This window comes from Capsaspora owczarzaki, assembly GCF_000151315.2.
Source record: "Capsaspora owczarzaki ATCC 30864 unplaced genomic scaffold supercont2.10, whole genome shotgun sequence".
Taxonomy (NCBI): Eukaryota; class Filasterea; order Ministeriida; family Capsasporidae; genus Capsaspora; species Capsaspora owczarzaki.
Genome location: NW_011887301.1, coordinates 314,762 through 336,269, shown reverse-complemented (window position 1 = coordinate 336,269; position 21,508 = coordinate 314,762). Strand labels below are relative to the sequence as shown.

At 52.9% G+C, this 21,508-nt stretch overlaps 9 protein-coding genes across 10 annotated transcripts; 4 read left to right on the top strand and 5 right to left on the bottom strand.

Annotated features, from left to right (window-relative positions):
• The first annotated feature begins 573 nt into the window (after positions 1-573).
• On the top strand, positions 574-1,733 carry CAOG_05914 (hypothetical protein). Its single transcript, XM_004345454.2, has 3 exons — positions 574-900; positions 1,137-1,337; positions 1,437-1,733. Exons 1-3 carry the CDS (start codon positions 614-616, stop codon positions 1,651-1,653), a joined length of 705 nt encoding a protein of 234 aa, XP_004345504.1. The 5' UTR covers positions 574-613; the 3' UTR covers positions 1,654-1,733.
• Positions 1,734-1,741: 8 nt separating this feature from the next.
• CAOG_05913 (hypothetical protein) lies at positions 1,742-2,808 on the bottom strand. Its single transcript, XM_004345453.2, has 3 exons — positions 2,499-2,808; positions 2,161-2,306; positions 1,742-2,064 (listed from the first exon to the last, which is right to left on the bottom strand). Exons 1-3 carry the CDS (start codon positions 2,776-2,778, stop codon positions 1,792-1,794), a joined length of 699 nt encoding a protein of 232 aa, XP_004345503.1. The 5' UTR covers positions 2,779-2,808; the 3' UTR covers positions 1,742-1,791.
• Positions 2,809-2,939: 131 nt separating this feature from the next.
• On the bottom strand, positions 2,940-4,391 carry CAOG_05912 (hypothetical protein; the record flags this gene model as incomplete). Its single annotated transcript, XM_004345452.1, has 1 exon — positions 2,940-4,391. One exon carries the CDS (start codon positions 4,389-4,391, stop codon positions 2,940-2,942), a length of 1,452 nt encoding a protein of 483 aa, XP_004345502.1.
• Positions 4,392-5,105: 714 nt separating this feature from the next.
• CAOG_05911 (FK506-binding protein) lies at positions 5,106-6,260 on the top strand. The gene is made up of 4 exons (XM_004345451.2): positions 5,106-5,169; positions 5,606-5,733; positions 5,835-5,857; positions 5,972-6,260. Exons 1-4 carry the CDS (start codon positions 5,123-5,125, stop codon positions 6,098-6,100), a joined length of 327 nt encoding a protein of 108 aa, XP_004345501.1. The 5' UTR covers positions 5,106-5,122; the 3' UTR covers positions 6,101-6,260.
• Positions 6,261-7,041: 781 nt separating this feature from the next.
• Positions 7,042-12,987, top strand: CAOG_05910 (phosphorylase kinase; the record flags this gene model as incomplete). Its single annotated transcript, XM_004345450.1, has 4 exons — positions 7,042-7,167; positions 8,011-11,109; positions 11,190-12,110; positions 12,184-12,987. 4 exons carry the CDS (start codon positions 7,042-7,044, stop codon positions 12,985-12,987), a joined length of 4,950 nt encoding a protein of 1,649 aa, XP_004345500.1.
• Positions 12,988-13,189: 202 nt separating this feature from the next.
• On the bottom strand, positions 13,190-14,367 carry CAOG_05909 (import inner membrane translocase subunit Tim22). The gene is made up of 4 exons (XM_004345449.2): positions 14,057-14,367; positions 13,627-13,820; positions 13,466-13,538; positions 13,190-13,341 (listed from the first exon to the last, which is right to left on the bottom strand). Exons 1-4 carry the CDS (start codon positions 14,280-14,282, stop codon positions 13,262-13,264), a joined length of 573 nt encoding a protein of 190 aa, XP_004345499.1. The 5' UTR covers positions 14,283-14,367; the 3' UTR covers positions 13,190-13,261.
• An 803-nt stretch (positions 14,368-15,170) lies between these two features.
• Positions 15,171-16,545, top strand: CAOG_05908 (pirin-like protein; the record flags this gene model as incomplete). The annotated part of the gene is made up of 5 exons (XM_004345448.1): positions 15,171-15,383; positions 15,564-15,992; positions 16,096-16,176; positions 16,264-16,343; positions 16,422-16,545. The coding sequence occupies 5 exons, from the start codon at positions 15,171-15,173 to the stop codon at positions 16,543-16,545; spliced, it is 927 nt and encodes a 308-aa protein (XP_004345498.1).
• A 38-nt stretch (positions 16,546-16,583) lies between these two features.
• On the bottom strand, positions 16,584-18,199 carry CAOG_05907 (hypothetical protein). Its single transcript, XM_004345447.2, has 5 exons — positions 18,072-18,199; positions 17,607-17,716; positions 17,234-17,394; positions 16,973-17,119; positions 16,584-16,883 (listed from the first exon to the last, which is right to left on the bottom strand). The coding sequence occupies exons 1-5, from the start codon at positions 18,141-18,143 to the stop codon at positions 16,720-16,722; spliced, it is 654 nt and encodes a 217-aa protein (XP_004345497.1). The 5' UTR covers positions 18,144-18,199; the 3' UTR covers positions 16,584-16,719.
• Positions 18,200-18,398: 199 nt separating this feature from the next.
• Positions 18,399-20,850, bottom strand: CAOG_05906 (the record flags this gene model as incomplete). 2 transcript variants are annotated; one of them, XM_004345446.2, is made up of 12 exons in its annotated part: positions 18,399-19,018; positions 19,113-19,193; positions 19,279-19,362; positions 19,447-19,530; positions 19,618-19,701; positions 19,778-19,861; positions 19,953-20,036; positions 20,108-20,191; positions 20,283-20,366; positions 20,443-20,526; positions 20,595-20,678; positions 20,747-20,850. In XM_004345446.2, 12 exons carry the CDS (start codon positions 20,824-20,826, stop codon positions 18,463-18,465), a joined length of 1,473 nt encoding a protein of 490 aa, XP_004345496.2. In that variant the 3' UTR covers positions 18,399-18,462. The 2 variants fall into 2 exon arrangements, with proteins under 2 accessions (XP_004345496.2, XP_011270583.1); XM_011272281.1 differs by lacking the exons at positions 19,953-20,036; positions 20,108-20,191 and having other exon boundaries at positions 20,747-20,826.
• Positions 20,851-21,508: the final 658 nt, after the last annotated feature.

The window sequence follows — 21,508 nt, the reverse complement described above, 5'->3', positions numbered from 1 at the left end:
CTGCATGATTGGAGCGAGTGGAGTGGCGGGTGGCCACCATGGCGATGGAATGATTGCGCACGACGCGAGCAAAAATCGCGGCAAAACCTCGCCAGCCCACACGTCAACCGAAAAAACTAGAAATGATCAAAATTTTACGAGCGAGACATGTCCTCATGTCTGGCAAGACCAACAACCATCAAATTATATCACAAATGCGCTACAACATACAAAAATACTATTGAACTGACCAAAGAGTCAAGTTCTCGGAGAGACTTTGAGCCAACAACAACTCAATCCTGCCGATGGGCTATGGCTCGTCACTAAGCACGCCAACGCCGTTGCCGCCATACAAGCCAGCAACAAAACAATTTTTGCAACCCAAAACTGCATTGCGGCGGCGTCTGACTCTTGCACCGACTCGGAACAATGTGCTCAAAGTGACACAACTGGCAAGACAATTTGCCAACCATCCGCTTTGCTTGCGCTCGTGCTCTCGCCACCCATGCCATCCAAAAATTAAACATTATTGCACCATATAACATTTTCACCAACTGAATAACTCACAACCCACCCGATCTCAATCCACCTTCGTATCGAAATCCAGCCCGCTGAAACCTCAAACCAACACAAAATGCTCCGTTCGTCCCTACTCGCCTCCGCCTCCGCCATCATCGGCCGCCGCGCCGTCTCCACGGCCGCTCCGACTCTGTCAGCGCAGCAGCAGCAGCATCCACGCAAGCAGATTGTCACGGATGTCTTCCCTGACGTGCTCCTGTCGCCCGAGTTTGACAAGATGCCCGCTCCCCTGCAGCAAGCGCTCATGCACCACCTTGGCGACCACTCCATCCGCATCTCACTCCCGGTGCAGTGGGGCGACATGGACGCATTCAACCACGTCAACAATGTCGTGTACTTTCGGTGAGTTTGTTCCAGTGCGGTTGCTCTTCCGGCTGTGCCACGAGACCGCAAAGAGCCGTTTCCCACCTGCCAAACCACCGACCTCGACTTTGAACTCGACCTCGACCTCGATCTCGTTCATAACATGGACAACGTTATTATTGACTCAACTCATGCCAACGTCATTCACTCATTCAACGCATGCTGACAATCGTCAATGCTGTTCACAAAATGTTGTCGTTCTGACAAACTTTTAGATACTTTGAAACTGCTCGATTGGCATTCATTCAAGCCCTCAAAGACATTGGCGGACTCGATCCCAAGTTGTTTGACGAGTTTGCCAACGCTAAGGGTGTGGGCCCAATCATTTCTGAGGCGTACTGCCGATACCGCTCGCCAGTCACGTTCCCCGACATTCTGACCATTGGCGTCAAAGTGGGCGCGGAGCAACCCGATCGGTAAGCACTGTCTTGTGCTGATTGCGCGTGTAGTTGGTATGTCTGTACATCATCACTGAACAAAACCCCTCCCTTTGATTGCGGAAAAAAACATGGCAGAATTAAGATGGAGCTCAAAGCTGTCTCGCACGCGCAGCACAAGCTCGCTGCCGAGCACCACGCCACAGCTGTCATGTTTGATTATCGCACAGGAAAGAAGGCCGTTGTTTCCGACGAGCTGCGTCAAGCTCACCATAAAATCGCGGCGTGGAGCGACGCTAACCTTGCCAAAGTTGCTGCCAAATACGCCGCAACTGCCGCAGCAAAGTCACAATGAGCAGTGAAACGCTGCTGTGAATCATGCATGTGGCTCATACAGCTGTTTACTTGATCAATAAACTGCTTTGCAAAAACAAACAAAACGCTGCGAAAGAGAAAATTTCATTGTGAATAACACTAACACCCAAACAGTCGATTACTGCATTGTGCCAGCTCGAAGCACAACAACCTCGCTATCGTCATCTGCACCAGCATCATCGTCGGCAACGCCTTCATCATCGTCCGCGGGACCGTCATCGTCGTTGTCGTTGCCACCGTCGGCGTCGGCGTTGTCGTTGTCGTCATCGCCAATATCGTCGCCGTTTTGCTTGGCGCGCTGCTCTGATGCCTTGAGCAGGAGATCTGTGATTTCCGCGCGATCTGTTGACATTGCCTCGTACAGTGGGCTCTTTCCAGCTGTGTTTTGAATCTAAATTTCCAAGTTGTCCGAACGCGAGTTCAATGAATGGTAAATCCATCCACACACACACCATCCATCCATCCACTCACACAGTTGCAAACTTACTTCTGGGTTGGCATTGGCAGCCAAGAGCTTCTCAATGGCCTGCGTGTGACCGTTCAGCGCTGCCCAGTGGAGCGCAGTGTTTCCTCGCGAGTTGACTGCATCAACGGCGCTCGCTGGCCACACTTGCAGCAAGACCTCGAGAATATCTAAACCACGCCAAAAAGTTCGATCAGCACAGCATTCACGTATGGCAAGTCCTCTCGACTCGGGGTATGGACGACTGCATGAAATCCACGAGGAGTGATGAAGCACATGCGTGCGGGTTCCAAACACACACGCTGCTCGGACTGGGTCCGCAATGCCGCGCCACAAGCACAAACGCAACGTCATCGGCTTACCAATGTGACCGTTGGCGGCGGCCATGTGCAGCGCAGTGTTGCCGTTGGCGTCTGTGAACTTGTGCGCTCGGGTTTTGAGGACTTCGACCTGAGCTGGGGTTGTCGTTCCACTCCCACTTGCACCAGCAGCAGCAGTAGCAGCAGCAGCATCAGCAGCAGGAGCAGTGGTAGGAGCGGAGGCTTCGGGCTCGTTCAAGGACCCCGACGCGGCCTCGTCAGCGAGCAGTTGCTTGAGCTCGTCCAGCTCGCCGTACCGTGCGCAATCCACAATCTCTTCCATTTCGAAACGCGAACAGTACACAAATAGAAAAAAAAGTAAGGACTGAGTTTCATTCTAACATTGGAATATGACTATGAGGTAGATCTACAGAGAGAAAACGAAAGCAACGGGAAAAAAAACAATACAACGAAAGCAGTGAATCCACGATTTTGAGACTTGTCTCAGAGCAGATACTTGCGGCAAAAGCGGTCGGCTAGCTCTCGAACAATCATGCCGCTGGGGCCGGTGTAATAGGCGCGACGCCGAACGTGGGGATCTTCGTGGGTGAACGCGGCGACGGGCGGCGATGGTCGCTCAACTCCGTAGGTGAGCAAGGACCGTGCGCGACGTACTAGAAACCGGCGTTCGACGAGGTGTGCGCGAGGCAGGTTCTCAAGATGGATATAGATGGAAATCCCCTTGATATCTTCGTCCAACCACCGGACAATGAGCAACTCCCAGTCAATGTGGTTGGGGAATGGAAGCAGGTAGTTGCGCGTCAATAGCACCGGGATGCAGCCGGCAGCCATGATTTCGTACATTTGCATTGTGGAGGGAGTTTCATCCTGTGCGGCCAGGCAATAGGAACTTTGGCGATAGATGGCTGCAACCTCCGCTGGAGCAGTGACAGCGTCGGTGATGGTGACCACTGGCGTGTACTTTGCGCGCAACGTGGCACTGTCCCCTATTGATTTGCGCTCTGCAGAGCTGTTGAAATCGCCGACATAGCTGCAGAGTTGGGGCCGGTCTTCGTTGAAGCTCTCTTCGCTTTCGCTCGAGGCGAGGACGTCGAGGTAGTCGTCAACGTTGAGGGCTGGGGGAATCACAATGTCGCGCGGCGGACGAAACCACTGCGTGTACATGGACTCTGTAGACATCAAAATGACGTTTGGAAAGTGAACTGCGACTGGCGAGTAGTACTTTTGCTCTGACGCGCCATGGAAGACTTCGGTTTGTGCTCGTTCCGCCATGCTCGACGTGAAGAGGACGTGGTCGTGACCGGCGCGGATGCTGTAATTGTGGTTGTTGAGCACATTCTGGACCACTTCCAGCGCGGGCAAGGATGCGTCGTCGGTGATTCGAAAAAGGCACTCGATGGGTGTTGGGATGATGAAAAAGTGAGCCTCGTTCGGGTTGCTTGTCGCGTGCTTGGACGTTGCCAGCCAGTCCAGAAAGTACTTTTCCTCTGGTCGCTTGGCAAAGTGTACCTCTGCGCTAGCACCAGCCGCTGTGCAGTGGTCGCGAAGCAGGTCCCCTGAGGGCAGCAGCTCCTTGTACACGTAGATTCGCAGCACGCCAACAGGCGCGTCAAGCAGATGCGAGCTCAGCGTCGACGGCATGCACTGGAACGGCACTGCTGCAATCTCAGCAGCCAATGCAGCAGCAGCAGCAGCGTTGGTGTCGGACTGGGACTTGGGGTGCACGGGGACTCCTCCCTTCACAGGGGAGCAGCGTTCGTCGAAGAGCTCGCCCTCGCTCCCGAGCTCGTCGTTGTCGTCGTCGTCGTGCTGCTGACCGGAGAAGCCCGCTAGTGTCGACTCCCACGACACGGTGCTGGTCAGCCGCATCACCAGCAGGACTACGAGCACCGCCACAACGATGGGCAGCGGCCGCTTCCAGACCTTGGATTGCATATGGGTTTGAGATGCAAAAAGAAAAAGAAAAAAAGTAGCACTGGACTGACGTTTCCCCGACTCATGTGAATCTATTTGTTGAACTGCTGTTGTCATGCAAGCGCAATGGTCGAGACAGGCTGTGCTCGGGTCCAAAAGGGACAGAGTGTGAAGCTGGTACCAGTCAGAAACAAGAATTGAATAGGTCTGGAGCGGCCTCACAAACAGCAAGCGACGCGTGGATTATTATTAGCACGGTGGGACTTCACACCTCGGGCAAAGGGTTTCTCACAACAGATCCAATATAGAACAAGAGGAGCGACTCATCCCACGAGCAAAACAAAGCAAAAGACGCTTCGGAACGTACGTATTTCATCTGAGAACTGATTTCTTGTTGGTACAGCGAAAGGGCCTGAAGAACAGACCGCCGTTTTCCACGCGAATCTCCAAACAGAACACGGTCTGCCGGTCTTTTTTGGTTTATCTTCTTCTTGTGTTTGTATCACGTTTATCAGAGAGTGGAAAAGCTTCTTAAGCTGAAAAACCACGACAACTTGTTGATTCATGTTCACTGCATGAATCCAAGGAAACGTCTCTCACTGGCGTTTGGTTCAGCATTCGCAAATTCAGAAATGCATTTCGAAGCTCGATGTTCAGCACTCCCTTTTGCTGCGTTTATTTCATCCTCTATTCCCTAAAACCCCATTCACTCACATTCACTCACATTCACTCCTGCTTTTTCAAGATTCACAATGGGCGTTGAGGTCACTACGATTACTCCTGGCGACGGCGTTCGCAAGTACGAGCGCTCCTCATCTCACCCATCTTCCTCGCGCTTGCGTTTGCGTGTCCGCCATCCTCCGTCTTTGCATGCAACACACTTTTCTTTGAGCGTGGGGGGTCTCGCTGTTGAATGCAGCTCTGTGCTACAGAAAGAGTCGCGCTCTCGAATGACGCTTCAGTGAATCCGCACTGTTCATGCTATTCATTCCAGCTTTGCTTTGTCTCTCTCTCTCTCTCTCTCTCTCTCCACGCACTGCTCATTCAACACCAAACAAGCGTCCTTGCTGTATGCGAACGCACTTCCCCCCCCCCCGCTCCTCCTCTTTGCTGGGGCGGACGCTCGTTCGCTCACATCTTTTTTTTTTTTTTTTTTTTTTTTTTTTTTTGCCGTTTTGTTCCTATCTTCATCATTGTCGCTCACCTGCATTGCGCTTTTCCCCCCTTCCACCAAGGCCGCAAAAGGGCCAGACCGTGTCTGTTCACTACACTGGCACCCTCACCAACGGCAACAAGTTCGACTCGTCGCGCGACCGCAACAAGCCGTTCACTTTCAAGATTGGCCAAGGCGAGGTCATCAAGGGTAACGCACTGTGAATGATGACGACGATGACCTGTTTGGCGTGTGTGTGACTCATAGACTTTTGTGTCATTCTCTATCTTGGTATACTTTGCTTCGTTCAGGCTGGGATGAGGGCGTTGCTCAAGTGAGTTTCGGCAAAAAAACAAACAAAAAAAAACCATGCTCGTTCGCTCAGAATCCGTTCTCTTTTCCCCGAGGTCTCACTTCCCGACGATCGTGTGATTTCTGCCACTTGTAGATGAGCATCGGCCAGCGCGCCACCCTTACCTGCTCCCCCGACTATGCCTACGGCGCTCGCGGCTACCCGCCGATCATCCCGGCCAACTCGGTCCTGATCTTCGACGTCGAGCTTCTTGACATCAAATAGACGGCGTCAATGTGTGCTCTGGGTGCTTTCTTTCACGCTTCCATGCCTTTGGGAGTTTCTGTTCAGCCGGGGTTTGTGGTGAACATGAGGCGCTCTTTTTTTTTTTTTGTTTGGCGATTGACTCTGTGTTTCAAAGTAAAAGCGCTCGTCTCTCCATCCTCTCAAATTTTGTTTGTTCGTCTGATGTATTACTGTTCGCGTAGCGTGGGGTTGCTGCTGTGCCGATGCCATGCCATATCATACAGTAGCGTCGCAAGATCCACGTCTTTAAGCGTTTCGTTGATTTCCTTTTTTTATTCTCCACAAACCACCCCACCTCCCTGACCAGCTCACTCTATTTAAATTCTTCCCCAAGATTCGCATCTTTGTGTGATTTTTTTTTTTGCACGTCGATTTTTGTTCGCTTTCTTTTGTGCGGTAAGGCGCGTTTCCAGCCACCCAAACGGCTTTGTCGTATTTCCTTCTTCACCTCCCACAACTTGAACGCCTCCCATCACTTCCCCTCTCGCTCTCTCTCCCCCTTTTGGCTGGCTCTGTCGCTGTCCCTTGTGTCCTCTCGGTTTACACGCACTCTCGTTCGCGTACGATCAGCGAGTTTTGACTGTGCTCTCGGAGTGCTCTCCCGCTGGGAGATCCGAGTATGACCGTGCTCAGACGACACCGTTCAGTGAAGATTTTCAAAATCACTGACTTGAGGGTTGCCATCTCCTCAGTTCCTCTTGGTTCTTTGATCGTTCTCATTGTCGCAAGGGTGGCTGGGTGAAACAATAAAAAAATGGGGGGGGGGGCAAAATTGGGGGCTGCAATCAGCCGGTCGAAGGGGGCGGTTGATCGAGCGGGGTTGAGTCGCGGTTTTCGAGGTAGGAGGCTGACACCCCTCAAAGCGAATTCGTCCCAAGGCCCCCGCGGCCTGTGTGTCCTCGACTCTTACATCCACTCTGATGCCTCATTCGACTACCCAACCGCCTGGTCGCTTGGTCGACGGTGGCTGCATCGTCGTCAGCCAATCTCTGACCAATTTCTCACATGTCGGTCGCTTTGCGCACTTTGCTCTCATTCTTCTCTTTGTGCGCCGCTCCTTCTTTTGTTTCTCCTTTCAATCCGTTCGTCCTTGCTTTTCATTGCCTTTTTTTTTTTTTAAAAGCGTGAGTGGTTCTACGAGCTCTGCAGAATAGCATGTATCAGCAGCAATTTCAATGCGAGACGCGAGACGTGATCGGTGTTTTTTGTTTTTGCTGCTGTCAACATTTGCGAACATTCGGCTTTTCTGCAACAATTCGGCCATCTCGGCCCTCAGCACACACACCCCCTCTCACGTCGGATCTCAGAGTTCCCACCATTGCACCGCACATCACTCCCCTTTGATCGCTCCAAAGCATCAGCGATTTCTACGCGAGCTCACCCAATTTTCTTCCATCGTTCATCCAAATTGTGCGTTGTGCCGGTTGTCGGTTTTTCAACTGCTGTCAACTCGACGCAACTTCCGCAACACATCCACACACACCCCCCAAAACACACCTTCATTACCATCCCCACAATCATCCGCATCGGCCTCGTCCTGTCGTAGGGACGCGTGCGGAGCTTTAGATTGATCTGTGCAAGCCAAAAACACAACAGAAACCCACTCTTTTTTTTTTTTTTTTCGTATTTTTTGTATTTTTGTCGTTTATCTTATTTTGTGTTTTTTTGTGTGGTGTGAATTTTGCTGGCTTGCATGACGAAGAAGACCTCGATTGCAGCCCACACACAGCTCCCAAGCAACACGACCGTCCATCTCTGCATCAGCATCGCCTGCTAAATAATCGAGCGCACACCAACAAGAGAGAGAAAGAGAGAACGGAAGCAAAGCGCACCACAAAAAACCGGATTCTTTTTTTTTTTTTTGTGATTTTTTTTTTTTTGATTCAAAGCTGGCGCCTCCGCTTTCGTTCCTCGCGACTGCCGTGTCGTCGTCGTCGTCTCCGCTCCGAGTCCATTCCCATCCTCATCACCACCATCCCCATCAGCACCAGTATCAGCAGCATCCGACGCCACTGAGCCAGCTCCAGCCACCACAGCCACTCTGCCAGCAGCCTGCGGGTTGTTTTTCTGCGGTTCGCAGCAGTTCTCTGCTCAGCATCAGCACCAGCGGCAGCATCAGCACGAGCAGCGGCAGCAGCAGTCTGAGCAGCAGTCTGAGCAGCAGCCACAGTCTCAACCACACCAGCAGCACCAGCAGCAGCAGCAGCAGCAGCAGTGTCAGCAGCAGTCGCTCTGGTGGTGGCGAAGGGACGACCGAGTGCAGCAGCAGCGCCACGGTGCCTGATTTTGGTTCTGTGGCCTCTTCTTCTTCTTCGTCTTCCTCATTCGCCTCGATTGTCACTGCGCTCCAGCACCAACAGCCCCAAACACCAACAGCAGCAGCAGCAGCAGTAATAGTGCCTGCTGACTCTGATTCAACGCTGACCGTGTCTGGTGCTAGCGCTCGCCCAGCAACCGTGCCGTCGGAGGTTGGCGATACGTCCCTCCTTCTACCTCCAAGTTCACAACTCGCAGTCTCACCACTATCAGCAACGAACACGAGCACGACCACCGCCGCCATCACGGCATCCACGGCACCCACTGCAGAAGCAACACTAGCAGCATCAGTAGAAGCAACAGAGCGAGCAGCAACAGCAGCAGCAGCCGTAGAAGAAGCAGCAGAACGTTTGAAGGACGGCAGCTGTCAGCCCACGAAGCCCGTTCCGACCACCGCGCTCATCACGCCATCCATCTCTGCGACTATCAACACTAGCAGCATTAGTATTCACTCGACGTTCACGGACACGGGCGACGACGCGGCCCCCACTCTTCCATCCTCATCGTTCGAGTCACCAGCAACAACAACAACCACAACAACAGCTGAGCCAACGCCATCGCCACCCTCCTCTTCCTCTTCCTCCTCTTCCTCCGTCGTTGCTGAGGACAAGTCAGTCTACCCGCCGTTCGCCGCTGTCGCTGCAGCCTTCTTTGCGCTCGCCATCGCCCTTCCTGGCGCGTGCAGCAAGCAGGTCGCGTCCCACTTGAAGACAGAGCTCGCTGCTGCCGCTGCCCACGCCTCAACATCAGCACGGTCTGCTCTGCCCCTCGCCACAGCTGCTGCAGTCGCCGTTCCAGTCACTCCCCCGTCGTCCCCGGCACCAGACTTTGCCGCATCGTCTGCTGCTGCTGCTGCGTCGCCTTCGTCCTCGGCGCTGCTTTCGTCACGCTTTGCTCCGTATCGCATCGCAGCCCGAAGCTCTCGCTCGGTCGATCTCGCTGCCACAGCCGCTGTCATTGCTGCTGAGGTCGCTGAATCTGCCAACAACGCCGCCGCCGCCGCCGCCTCTGCTGCCCGAGAAGCCCGCTCGTCCTCGCATTCTCACTCTGCGCGTGACTCCCTCGACGACCTCGACACCACCGTCTGCCCTTCCCCCGCAGACAGACTAGGTTCGTCCTCGAGCAGCACCGAGTACTCGTCGTCCTTCACTGACAGCATCGGCGTCCCGCAGAACGCGTTCCGCAACGGCGTCTTCCCTCGAAGCCCAAGCCCAGACGCAATCGACAACTTTAGCACCGCTTTCGCCTATCGCTTTGGTGGCGGGAGCAACGACTCTGACTCGGACTCGGACGACCCGAACAACCGGACGGTCATCTTCAACCAAGACGCCGAGGCTGGCCAGTTTTCGGATTTTGTGCTCCACCGGCTCACAGACAACCACGACGCTGCGGACAGCGCGCACTCTGGTTTCCTTGGCGGTCGCTCATCGTACGACGAATCGGATCACTTTGAGGAGCTCTATCAAAAGCACCGCCAGGTAGTCAACTATCAGCGCCATCACACACTTGGTGACAGCGATTTGCACTTTGGCAGCAGCAGCAGCAGCAGCAGTCATTTGACGACCGACCATCACTCGACTGTTGCTCTTGCGGACGATCGTCACCATCATCCTCACCACCAATCCCAGCAACACCATCGGTCTTACGAGCCTGCCACACACCACGACCCATCGCCAGCAGAGTTTTCCCTCAACTCGGACGTGCACGGCTCGCACTTTGACTCTGACACCCGTAGCAACTACAGCGCGACATCCGAGCACTCTCTCGCGCAGCAACCAGGCCACTTGCACTTTGGGGGTGGCAACAGCGGTTATTTAGCAGACAATTGCAGCCGCCAGAGCGTCGACTTTGACACTCAGTCCATCGCCTCCACCGCCTCGGCTAGCAACTCGCATCTGGCAAACCAGCAGTACTTGTACGGACCCCAGCCAGATCCCAACAGCCCGTACTTTCGGCCGTACAGCACGTCCCCTTCGCTTCTCGACGATTGCCACTTTCCGTCGCTTCCTGGCCCAGCGGACAACCACCAACCGCACCACCACAACAACCAACACCACCACCACCACCACCACCACCACCACCACCACATTCACAGCCGCACCAGCAGTATCTCGTCTGGTGGTCTTGGGAACGGATTTGCGCCTCACTTCAGCCCCGACGACGCGTTCGATTCACTGGACTTTGACTTTATGAACAGCGGCTACTTGCAACCCGGTGGCGGCAACGGAGCCCTGCCCAACGGGCTTCACGCTCCAAGCCCCGTGGTCAACATTAGTGCATATTCGGCCTACCTCGATTCCGCTCCTTCTTCGTCGTCCTTGAACGCAGCCTTCCACAATGGTCGAAAGCCAGGCACAGACTCTGACGTCCCACGCTTTACGCTGCAAGTGACTGAAAACAAGCTCAGCGACTTTTACAACACGGAGGACGTCCTGGGCAACGGTCTCTCTTCGGTTGTCAAGCGATGCACCCATCGGAAAACTGGCAAAGAATACGCTGTGAAAATCATCGAGCGGCCGCAGAACGACCCCGATGCCAACTCGGCAATTGCACTTGAAATTTCCATTCTCAAGAAGCTGAACGAAGACGGCGGCCACCCACACGTCGTGCGCTTGCAAGATGTGTTTGTCACGGCCAAGTCTTGCTACCTCGTTTTGAGCTCGCCCAGGGCGGTGAGCTCTTTGACAAGCTGGCAGAAGTCGTCTTCTTCCCTGAGGACCAGGCTCGTACAATCATGCGCCAAATTCTTCAGGCGCTTGCGTACATTCACCACCACAATATTGTTCACCGCGATCTCAAGCCAGAGAACATTTTGCTGACAAACGACCTGCGCGTCATGGTGGCCGACTTTGGCTTGGCCCAAATCTTGCCAGACGGCGCCAGCAATCTGCGCGAGGTTTGCGGCACTCCCGGCTACCTCTCGCCCGAAGCTGTCGAGTGCACCGTGAGCGCGACCGCTCCGGGCTACCGCCACCCTGTCGATCTGTGGGCGTGTGGTGTTATTCTGTACACACTCCTCGTTGGCTTCCCACCATTCTGGAACTCCAACCGCCTCGTTCTGATGCGGTCGATTCGCCGAGGGCAGTTTGACATGAGCAGCTCGTACTGGAGTGGCGTCTCGAAAGAGGCCAAAGACCTGGTTTCGCGCTTGCTCTGCGTCGACTCACGTCGCCGTCTGACGGCACGTCAAGCGCTTGAGCATCCTTGGATTTGCAACGACGAGCATCGCCCGCTTTTGCGCTTCTACCAATCCCCCGAGCTGGCCGCCGCTACTGCCGCTTCGTTCGCTGCTGGCGGTACCACCAGCACGACCGCGCTTCCCACCGTATTTGCGCCCGAAGTGCCCGACGCTTCTGCCGCCTCCAGTCCGGCTTCTGCGACCCAGACACCCCATCATCGACGACGCCGTTTGCGTGCTCTCGCTCGCGGTGTGCTGATGATTCGCTCTCTTTGGCGAAATCTCGGCTCCGACTTGACTCCAAACATGTCCTCCGCTTCGCTTTCCACCCTGTCAGCCGCATCCTCGCACGATTCGTTGTTTACCTTGTCTCGCTTGGCGAGCGGCGTGGATTTGCAACAAGTCGAGTCCAACATTGCAACAGCTGCTGCTGCCGCCGCTTCTGCTGCCGCGCCCAATGGCGTCTCTGCGGCGATTCACCCCGAGCATGCAGTGGTTCAGAAGGCAGACGTCTTGATCACCGTCTCCTCCCCCGACCGGCAATTGAAGTCGGCGCTGAGCACACCAGCTGGCGAACGAGCAACAGCAACAGCACCAGCAGCAGCAGCCTGCTCTTGTTATCACCACCCCTGCAGCCAGCGCAGCAGCAGCAGCAGCAGCATCGGCAGCATCAGCAGCAGCAGCTCCTTCTCCCTCGTCCTCAGTGTTGTCAACGCTTCCAGAGGTTGACACAGACACTGGGTTGGAGATGGTCGTCCGGCCAGCCAAAATTGGCGTGCGTGCAGACTCTGTTGGCTCGGTCAATCTCGCGGGTGTGGACTCGGCTCCCGAGTCCGCTCAAGCGCCTGCCGATGCCGCCAGCACCAAAAAGTTTACTCGCGGACGTGGTCGGCGGCATTCGAGCCCTTCTGCCCCTTCCTTGCTCGACGAGGCTGGTCCAGGTGAGACGGGCGGCGCTGGCGAGCATTTGGACGTTCCTCACGCGCTTCGTCCCATTCGGCATCACCGGGAGCACTCTCATCGTGCTGCTGGCAGTCGCTCCTCGCTGAATGTAGATTCACACAACTATGCCGTCAGTCTGCTTTCGGCTGGCGCCACGGCAGCAGCCAATGCCCTGAGCGAGCTGGCTTCTCACACCTCCTTCTATCCGGAAGATTCCATCTACGGCGACAAGCGATTCCGCAAGCACCTCGACATGTGCGCTTTCTCGCTGTACACCCATTGGGTCCGGCCTGTCACCACCGATGTCATTCAAACGACAACACGAGGTGTTACCGGGACCGTTCTTCACCATCACCCTCCCACCCAGCACGAGCTTGATGCATCGCGTGGAATTCTCTTCCAGCTAGTTCCCAAAGTCCTGCTGCCATGATTTATTTCGACAAGCGAGCTTTGGGGCTCGCACGTCTTTATTTGTTAAGCGTTTAGTTTCCCCGGGGTCGACCTTGTTCTCGCTCTTGTTCAACGTGTTGCGCTGCTGGTTTGTTGGATTTTGCGCGCTTCAACGATCAGAGCTTTGGTTGCACTTTTCCCTCTACCCCCAAACCCACCCTACCCCATTTCGTTAACAACACTATTTTCTAGAATACACTGTTTCTTTAATAAGTTTTCTTTGACATTTCGGCCACCGCTGATCGACATTGCTGTTAATGTTTCATAAAGTAATCGATTGCAGCCGAGAACGCGGCGAAACCTGCACATCCCAATGCAGCTGCTTGCGGTCCAGCTGTTAAGTTTCCAGACATTTCAAAGTGTCACACACGCAATCAGAGATGACGACCGTCATGGATTTCAGTGAGTATGCACGCTGGTGATCGCACCAACGCAAACCATGGAAGATTGAAACAAACCTCGGAAGCCCATTGCGGCACCAGCAAAGCAGCCAGATCCTACACTGTTGTAGATGTCCACTTTCCCTCGGTACTAATGTTCACCCGGCAATTCCAATTCACTGAGTGACACAGACTATCTTAAAGCATTATGCCAACTGGTGCAGACATTCGAACTTTACCTTTTCAATGTAGCACTCGCTGGTCGCGAACAGTCCACCGACAAGAGCAAAATTCTTGGCAAAAGTCCAGCTTCTATTTCCCATCTCGCGGAATACTTCTCGCGGCTTGAGGGCTGTTGGGCGATCGGCAGTGCCCAGGATGTTTGGATCCATGCCCGAAGTGATCAAACCGAACGCGCCTCCGGCAACAAATCCTGGCAGGAACCCCAACCAGCAAGCATCGCATCAATCCATCCATGCAGTTCATGTACGAGCACATTGAGTGAGTGAGTGAGTGAGTGATTGAGTGAGTGAGTGAGTGAGCCGGAACCGCACTGTACATTCACACATGTGCCGTCAAAGTGACCACCGCTTCTCTCTTTCGATTCACGCTTTCGTTCCTCGTGTCGTGTGTTTCAGTTGGTTTTTGTTGTAGTTGTTTTTGTTTTACCTGCGCCGGTGGCCATCATTCCGTGGACGACACACGAGCTGAGCGCCTGCTCGAGCAGGACGACTTCTGGCGGCTTGGCATTCAACAGCGCCTGCTGCTCGAGCGTCGCGCGCCGGATTGCTGAGGGTTGATATCCAGGCATCCCATAAGGAATGAACTGTGAGATGTGCGGTGCTGCGGCGCCGGCAGCCGGTTCTGGTGCACTCGGCGCTGCGGCTGGTTCCATCTGCCAAGAGAGAAAGCAAGCCGAACGAACGACTAAAACTTAAAAAAAAAAAAAAAAAAAAAAAGAGACTGAGATCGAGTCGAAATTATTGAAGTGAATCAAGCGAACGGGTTGAATCTTGTTTTCTGAGGCGACGCCGATTGATTGATAACAAAGGAAAAAAACAAAACTGGTTCTACTTTTACGCAGTCCATGAGCCCAGTGAAACAATGATCACCATCCAATTCCCTCAAAATTTGTCGAGGCGGGCCAACGAGCGTTGATTGTGCGCCTTTTCGTCTTTCTGCCCTGACCGTCTCGCACTCAAACCTCGTTCATCCGCACTGATAGAATCAACGAGAAGCAGCTCGTCCAAGCTTCCGTTTCGCTTTTGATCCGTGGTTTGCGAAATCTCTCGGCTCGCGTCATTCTCAGCAATTTTGTTTGCGACAGCTTTTCTTCCGCGATTGGTATAAAAAACGGCTCTTTTCAACATTTGTTAACGCACTTCACTCTTCAATTTTTGTGGCTTGTTTTGCTTTCACTCTTCCTTTTTTTTTCTTCATCCTTCAGTTTGCTAATCTCATTGTCTGAGAGAGAAGGTTTGCCGAAAAAAAGAAATCCAACGTTCGCATTGCAACAAAAATATCCTCCGCCAACAAGCAACCCGACTCTGCAGCAGCAGCGACACCCGCTCCCGCAACCACTACCACCAGCACTACCAGCACCAGCAGTCGTAGTAGTAGTAGCAAAAGCACCGCGTCCTTGCCTCTCGTTAAAACAGCCGCCATCATCATCCTGATCCTCGCTGTTCTACTTGGCATTGCGCGACCATCATCCATCTTGCCTCAGTCATCAAACACGGCCAGCTCCTCCTCCTCTCAACTTCCAGCAACTGAACCACCAAGCATGTCTGCTGCTCTTTCCACTCCCATCAAGTTCCTCTCGCGCCGCGTCGTCAAGAGCATCCTCGGCGTCGAGCAAGGCGAAGGCGTTGGCGCGCGCGTGCGTCGCTCGATTGGCCGCCCCGAGCTCGGCCGCCTCGATCCGTTCCTCATGCTGGACTACTTTACGGGCGTTCCTCCAGCAGGCTTCCCAGACCATCCCCACCGCGGCTTTGAGGTAAGCACGCAACCGTTGTGTGTTTTTTTTTGTTGTTGTCGCGATCCGCTCCAAAAAAGAAATCTCCGTGCCAAGTCTGAGATGCGGTTTTCTGATCGACTTGGAAAACCAAAACAAAGAAGCTCACCACTGATTTGATCTTTTGCTCTTTTGGATGGATGCGGAAACTCTGGACCTCAGACCGTCTCGTATCTGCTCGAAGGCAAGTTCGCACACGAGGATTTCGCCGGCCACAAGGGCGTCCTGAACGCTGGCGACTTGCAGTGGATGACGGCTGGTAGAGGCATTGTCCACAGTGAAGTGCCGCTGACCAAGTCTGTGGGCTTGCAACTGTGGGTCAACCTGGCTCGCAAAGACAAGATGATTGAGCCAAACTACCAAGAGCTCCTCAAAAAGGACATTCCGGTCGCCACCAAGGACGGCGTGACGGTGACTGTCATTGCGGGTTCGTCCATGGACATTGACAGCGCCGTGTACACGCGCACACCGACCATGTATCTCGATTTTAAGCTTGATCCCAACTCGTCATTCAACCAAGCCATTCCAAAAGGCTGGAATGGCTTTGCCTTCACCATCTCGGGCAAGGCGTACTTTGGCCCCGCCGATAGTGTAAGCGTTGTGACTGGTGGTATGACAGTGGGAGCGGGCATGTGCTTTGCCGTGAACGACGACGACATCTTACTTTTTTGATTTGCGTGATTGGAATTTACAGGCTGTTGAGGAGAAGCCCTTCCACACGGTATTGCTCGACAATGACGAGTCGGCAGACGGAGTCACCTTCTCAACGAAAGACGTAAGGAAGGCGGTTGTTGCTGTTGATCAGGCTTTCAGTTTTACGCTACACTCACTTTTCGGTTTGATCTCCCCTTCTCTCTCACAGGAGCCGGCCCATTTTGTTCTCATTGCAGGCAAGCCACTCAATGAGCCCATCGTGCAGCACGGTCCGTTCGTGATGAACACGTACGTTTCGAACAGTCGTTCGCTAAGCTTGCATCAGAAGGAAGTTGCTCACTTTTGCTCTTTACTTTTGCACAACAGGCGCGAGGAAATCATGCAAACCATCCGAGATTATCAAGAGCGCAAGAACGGCTTTGAGCGCGCTGCCGGCTGGTACTCTGAAGCCGGCCGCACTCAATACGGCCTCGGTGAAGATGACTACTGAAACTCTTTTTTTCGCTTTTCACGTTGAACAGCTCGTTGTACCGCTTTTGTTTGTCTGATTAAAATTCATATTCGTATCAAAGACAATTACCACGTTTGACTCACAAAAACCAACAAAGCGAACAAGAACAAAGTATCAAAAACACCATCAACATTGTAGACCATCCGGAGTGTCTCAGTGGAACCAAACGTAACGCAAGTACAACACCAACAGCACAATCACCACGACACCAATGATCGGAATGTATTTTTGGAACATGGCGAGAATGTTGAGCCACTTGGCGTCCTTGACGTACTTTTTGGATTCTGAAGACAAGTGTCCGGCAACTTGACTAATTTCTGTATCGGAGGTGACGCGCGCAAGTTAGAGTTTTCGCAAATTCAAGCCTGAGTGTCAAAGAGGAACCGCTATCAGAAGCGTGACGTACGATCCAGCTTTTGTCCTCGGCCAATGACCTCGTCAATGTTCTTGATCATGATGCGCTGCACGTCCATCAAGTCGTCGTTCAACTTTGACACGTTGCGAGCCGCGCGGGTATCCGAGTATTGCTTTCGAAGGCGCTGAATGGTGGTGTCTGAGAAGAAATTCGGGAGGATGAGAATTCCAGGGATTGAGAAGAAACCAGCCAACCAGCCAACACCACGATGATAATCCCATACACAACTGATGCATGCGATGGACAACTTACCAAACGAGATAAAGGCATACGGACGCGAGGCGGTGTGAATTTCGTTTCGGTATTCTTGCTGGAATTCTCGGCTCATGTCTTCCAAGAAGGCGAACGCGAGCTTTTTCGGGTACGATGGCTCGCACAGCGTCAGCAAGCAGACGCCATCTTCAATAATGTAGCTACAAGGTGATGAGCGTACACAGACAGAGGGTGATGCGATGAGTTGTGCTGTTCAGATTGAACGAACGCGATCAGCACCCCCTCCCCCGGGGTCAGACTCTGCCAATCGTCTGCCATAGACAATCTGAACACACATTGCCATACGCCTCAATCGCCAACGTATGGCGCGACTGGTGCTGCACACAAAAAGATTTTGCTTTCGTTTTCTTACTGGAAGACGAACGATCCCGACTCGATGGAGCAACGAGTGGGCGACGCGTCAGACAGACGCTTGAATAGCTGCTTGGCTTGCGTCTTGTACTCCTGCAGGTCTCGTCCGGTCTGCCAGCAGGCAATGTGAATTGAGTTGAGTTGAGTTGAGTTTGGTACAAGTCGTAGATGAAGCCCCAAGTCCCTCCATCCACGCACGGCGCCAGGCTCTCCAGGTCGACAGTCAAACAACAAGCACGAACGACTCGAGTGAACGCTTCAATGCGCATTGAGCTGCGGGGGGGGGGCGCTGAGTGCGGATGACTCTGGGACCTGTTCCACCTCAGCCTCCTCAACTCGACTCATCTGGCCTACACGCAACAGCTCAAATAACACAACAAGAAAGCAATTCAACAACAACAACAGCAACAATAACATAAAAGAGCGGAATTGGATGGAGGTGTTTTGGTGTGTTGAGCTGGCGTACTTGGTCGTCTTCTGTCGACGCGGCCAAAGGGAGACCGTCAATGACGCGCGCGATCGTGGTCATGCTCAACATGGCTGACTTGTTGCAAGAAGGGATATTGAGAGAGAGAAAAAATAAAATGAAATGCAAATGTTGACTGAGCTGGATTTGCATCGGAATACATTGGAAACGCTGTGTGTTCATGATACGACAGCGCCAGTGGTGCATCTTGCTCGAAGCAATGTGAATCGGTCGACAAGCAACAAATTGCATTTCAGCCTGTGTTCATATCGAGGCTTCTTGTCTCATCTCTCAAGAAGGTTGACACTCAGGATTGCCCAAACACTGTCGGGAACGTTCAGCATGTATTCGAAAAAACAACACAAAACAAAACAACGGCGTTCTCTGCCCTTTAGACATATCCGACATAGAGCGATTCAAATAGTGCATCCTTGGGAGACTTGCTGGGTCGAACTTGAACTTGCCAACCTTCACGCATTTGTCGGATGACAGGATGACTCGCTGGCCAGATTGTCGCAAGCTCGAGGGTCAAATCGACGACAGTTGGTTTCGCCGAGCATTCGTGTTGGACAGCACCTTGTTCATCTCGGACAATCAAATCAAAGCCGCGGTCATCGATGCTGCCGTCAAGTGTACGGCTGTCCCGAAGCACTTGAATCGATTTCACACGGATTGAATTCCCATTGACGCCTTGAGGCACGGTGACTTGGAGAATATCGTCGGGCGTATCATCATCAAACTGCGATCGCTTGATGTGCTGCACGCCTTGCCAGTAGTGCGCTTCGTCCATAATAAGCTCGGCAATCTCGGCTGGGAGAGCTGGCAGAGATGCGCGTTGATTCTCCAGCTCGAGTCCGCTGGTCAGCAAGCAAAACACGGTCTGAGTGTCTTCGGCGCTTGCTAATCGTGGAAGTAAAGACAGTACGAGAGGGTTGAACTGACTGTCGCTGTGCAACGAACAAGCGATGAAAAAAAAAAAAATAAAGACGTCAGCACGACAACTCCATAATCTCGAAACTAATCTCGAAACTACCAACTTACGCATAGACATCGGCGTAATTGAGTTTCTTTGCCTCTGTAATCAATTGAGCAACAGCACTACCAATACAATTATACCATATACTGTCGGCCAAATGGTGAGTTGGATGACTTGGTGCCAAATGTACGGCTAATCCTGCCGAGACGAGCAAAGCACACGGCAACTTACTTGAGCCTAGTCAGCGTCGTTCCTAATTCGATTGCCTCGGCAATCGCTTGCGCACCAGCATCGCCAATCTGATTCCAGCCCAGTCTGTCCGTCCATCCCATCGGTAAGTGCTCTCAATGCCTTCTGTTGGATCACTCACTTACGCATCAGTCAAACTGAGCCTCGTACTCGAGGTTGGTCAAAATCTTGTTCACTTTGATTGCCTCAGCGATCGCCTGCGCTCCAGCATCGCCAATCTGGTTCTCACTCAGACTGTCCATCCCCTCCATTAGTGAGCACTCTGAATGCTCTCTGCAGGATTGGTCACTAACAAGCATCAATGAAAGTGAGGTGCCTTACCCGAGCTCTGTCAGCGTTGTGTTCACTTTGAGTACTTCAGCAATCGCGCGCGCTCCGGCATCGCCAATCTGATTCCCACTCAGACTACGCATCCCATCCATCGGTGAGCACTCTTCTGAATCACCCCCTCACGAGCATCAATTAAAGTGAGATGCCTTACTAGATCGTAGTCACTGTCTTGTTCAGCTTGAGTGCATCAGCGATTGCCACCGCACCAGCACCGCCAATCTGATTCCAACTCAGACTATGCATCCCATCCACCATCAGTGAGCATTCCGAATGCCCTCGCTTGAAATCACGTATATGCAAGCATCCGTCAACGTGGGATGCCTTACTTGAGCTTAGTCAGCGTCGTGTTCACTTTGAGTGCCTCAGCAATCGCCTGCGCTCCAGTATCGCCAATCTGAACCTGGTGCAGCCTGTCCCCTCCATCAATGAGCACTCTTCTGGATCGCCCACTCCCATGCACCAATTCATTGAGATGCTTTACTTGAGCCTAGTCAAGGTCTTGTTCACTTTGAGTGCCTCTGCGAATGCCTTGGCAGCATCATCGCCAACCTGATTCCAACTCAGACTATGCATCCCATCCACCATCAGTGAGCACTCCGAATGCCCTCGCTTGAAATCATGTATTTGCAAGCATCCGTCAACGTGAGATGCCTTACTTGAGCTTAGTCAGCGTCGTGTTCACTTTGAGTGCCTCAGCAATCGCCTGCGCTCCAGCCTCGCCAATCTGATTCTCTGGCAGACTGTCCATTCCCTCCATCGGTGAGCACTCTTCTGAATCACCCACTCAAATGCATCAGTCAAAGTGAGATGCCTTACTTGAGCTTGATCAGCGTCGTGTTCACTTTGAGTGCTTCAGCGATTGCCTGCGCTCCAATGTCACCAAGCTGATTTTCGTACAGACTGTCCATCCCCTCCATCAGTTAGCACTCTTCTGAATCGCCCAATCACATGCAACAGTCATGCCTTACTAGAGCCAAGTCAGCGCCTTGTTCACTTTGAGCCCTTCAGCAAGCACCTCTGCTTCGACCTCGCCAAACTCAAAGTCGTGCACGCTGTCTCTCCAATTGCGTGAGTGCACACGCGCTATCACACTGTTCCGAGAAATGCAGCCTACTCTCACCTTAGAGCGGAATCCTTCTCATTCTTGAAACAGTCGTACAGCTCGCGCTGGCTCTCAGTCATACTCTCATAGAACAGCATTCGAAGAGCTTTCACAAAAACAAAAAACAAAAAAGGAGACTGTTGTTTCATAGTCAAACTTTCATCGTGTGTGTGTGTGTGTGTTGCGGACTTGAAGAGTCGTCGATTGGTGCTTTTCAACCTCACATGTGCTGTTTGCAATAAACCACGCTTCAGCTTCCTTTCATTCATTCTGAGTGTTCAAAAGATTCAAGTTTCACTCGCCTTCTGTAAAGTTGAACCATACGCGTATTGAGGTGGAATACTTGCAATGAACCACAGGCCTGTTTGCGCAGAAAGACAGTTTCGTGAGAAGGAATGGAAAAAGCAGGGGAGGACTGGACTTATCGGATGGAGAGAGATAGCGAGGGCTGCAGAGCTGTGCAACGAGTGGTCTCCGGAGATTCGCGCGAGAATCAATGCAGCGTGCGCAGGACAGCTCCTCTGACAGTTCCGATGCCTAGAATAATGCAAATGGGGGCAAATGGGACTTTGAAGATGATGGAGTCGGTCTAATGCGGCGCGTCGACACACAGAGCCAGGCTGAACAAGAACGGAGTCATTTTGGAAAGGGATCGCTTGCGCAAAACTACGCAGCAAGCCATACATCAAAGTGCCGCTGCGTTACAGTTCAAGACGATTCCAAGACTCACGTAGCCTATTCATGGAGGGAGAGGGTGTTTTCATTCATGTGCCGCTCAGT

What these genes read in the sequence shown, in the direction of transcription:
- CAOG_05914 (XM_004345454.2), top strand. Translation starts at nt 614, where the DNA reads ATGCTCCGTTCGTCCCTACTCGCCTCCGCCTCCGCCATCATCGGCCGC. An exon ending in AACAATGTCGTGTACTTTCG is followed by an intron (nt 901 to 1,136) that starts GTGAGTTTGTTC and finishes ACAAACTTTTAG; the next exon opens with ATACTTTGAAACTGCTCGAT. An exon ending in GGCGCGGAGCAACCCGATCG is followed by an intron (nt 1,338 to 1,436) that starts GTAAGCACTGTC and finishes AAAACATGGCAG; the next exon opens with AATTAAGATGGAGCTCAAAG.
- CAOG_05907 (XM_004345447.2), bottom strand. Translation starts at nt 18,143, where the DNA reads ATGTTGAGCATGACCACGATCGCGCGCGTCATTGACGGTCTCCCTTTG. An exon ending in TCGGGATCGTTCGTCTTCCA is followed by an intron (nt 17,395 to 17,606) that starts GTAAGAAAACGA and finishes ATCACCTTGTAG; the next exon opens with CTACATTATTGAAGATGGCG. An exon ending in CCGAGGACAAAAGCTGGATC is followed by an intron (nt 16,884 to 16,972) that starts GTACGTCACGCT and finishes CCTCCGATACAG; the next exon opens with AAATTAGTCAAGTTGCCGGA.
- CAOG_05913 (XM_004345453.2), bottom strand. Translation starts at nt 2,778, where the DNA reads ATGGAAGAGATTGTGGATTGCGCACGGTACGGCGAGCTGGACGAGCTC. An exon ending in CGCCGCCAACGGTCACATTG is followed by an intron (nt 2,307 to 2,498) that starts GTAAGCCGATGA and finishes GGCGTGGTTTAG; the next exon opens with ATATTCTCGAGGTCTTGCTG. An exon ending in CTGCCAATGCCAACCCAGAA is followed by an intron (nt 2,065 to 2,160) that starts GTAAGTTTGCAA and finishes TTGGAAATTTAG; the next exon opens with ATTCAAAACACAGCTGGAAA.
- CAOG_05911 (XM_004345451.2), top strand. Translation starts at nt 5,123, where the DNA reads ATGGGCGTTGAGGTCACTACGATTACTCCTGGCGACGGCGTTCGCAA. An exon ending in CCAAGGCGAGGTCATCAAGG is followed by an intron (nt 5,734 to 5,834) that starts GTAACGCACTGT and finishes TGCTTCGTTCAG; the next exon opens with GCTGGGATGAGGGCGTTGCT. An exon ending in GGGATGAGGGCGTTGCTCAA is followed by an intron (nt 5,858 to 5,971) that starts GTGAGTTTCGGC and finishes TGCCACTTGTAG; the next exon opens with ATGAGCATCGGCCAGCGCGC.
- CAOG_05909 (XM_004345449.2), bottom strand. Translation starts at nt 14,282, where the DNA reads ATGGAACCAGCCGCAGCGCCGAGTGCACCAGAACCGGCTGCCGGCGCC. An exon ending in AATGATGGCCACCGGCGCAG is followed by an intron (nt 13,821 to 14,056) that starts GTAAAACAAAAA and finishes GGTTCCTGCCAG; the next exon opens with GATTTGTTGCCGGAGGCGCG. An exon ending in GCGAGTGCTACATTGAAAAG is followed by an intron (nt 13,539 to 13,626) that starts GTAAAGTTCGAA and finishes GGTGAACATTAG; the next exon opens with TACCGAGGGAAAGTGGACAT.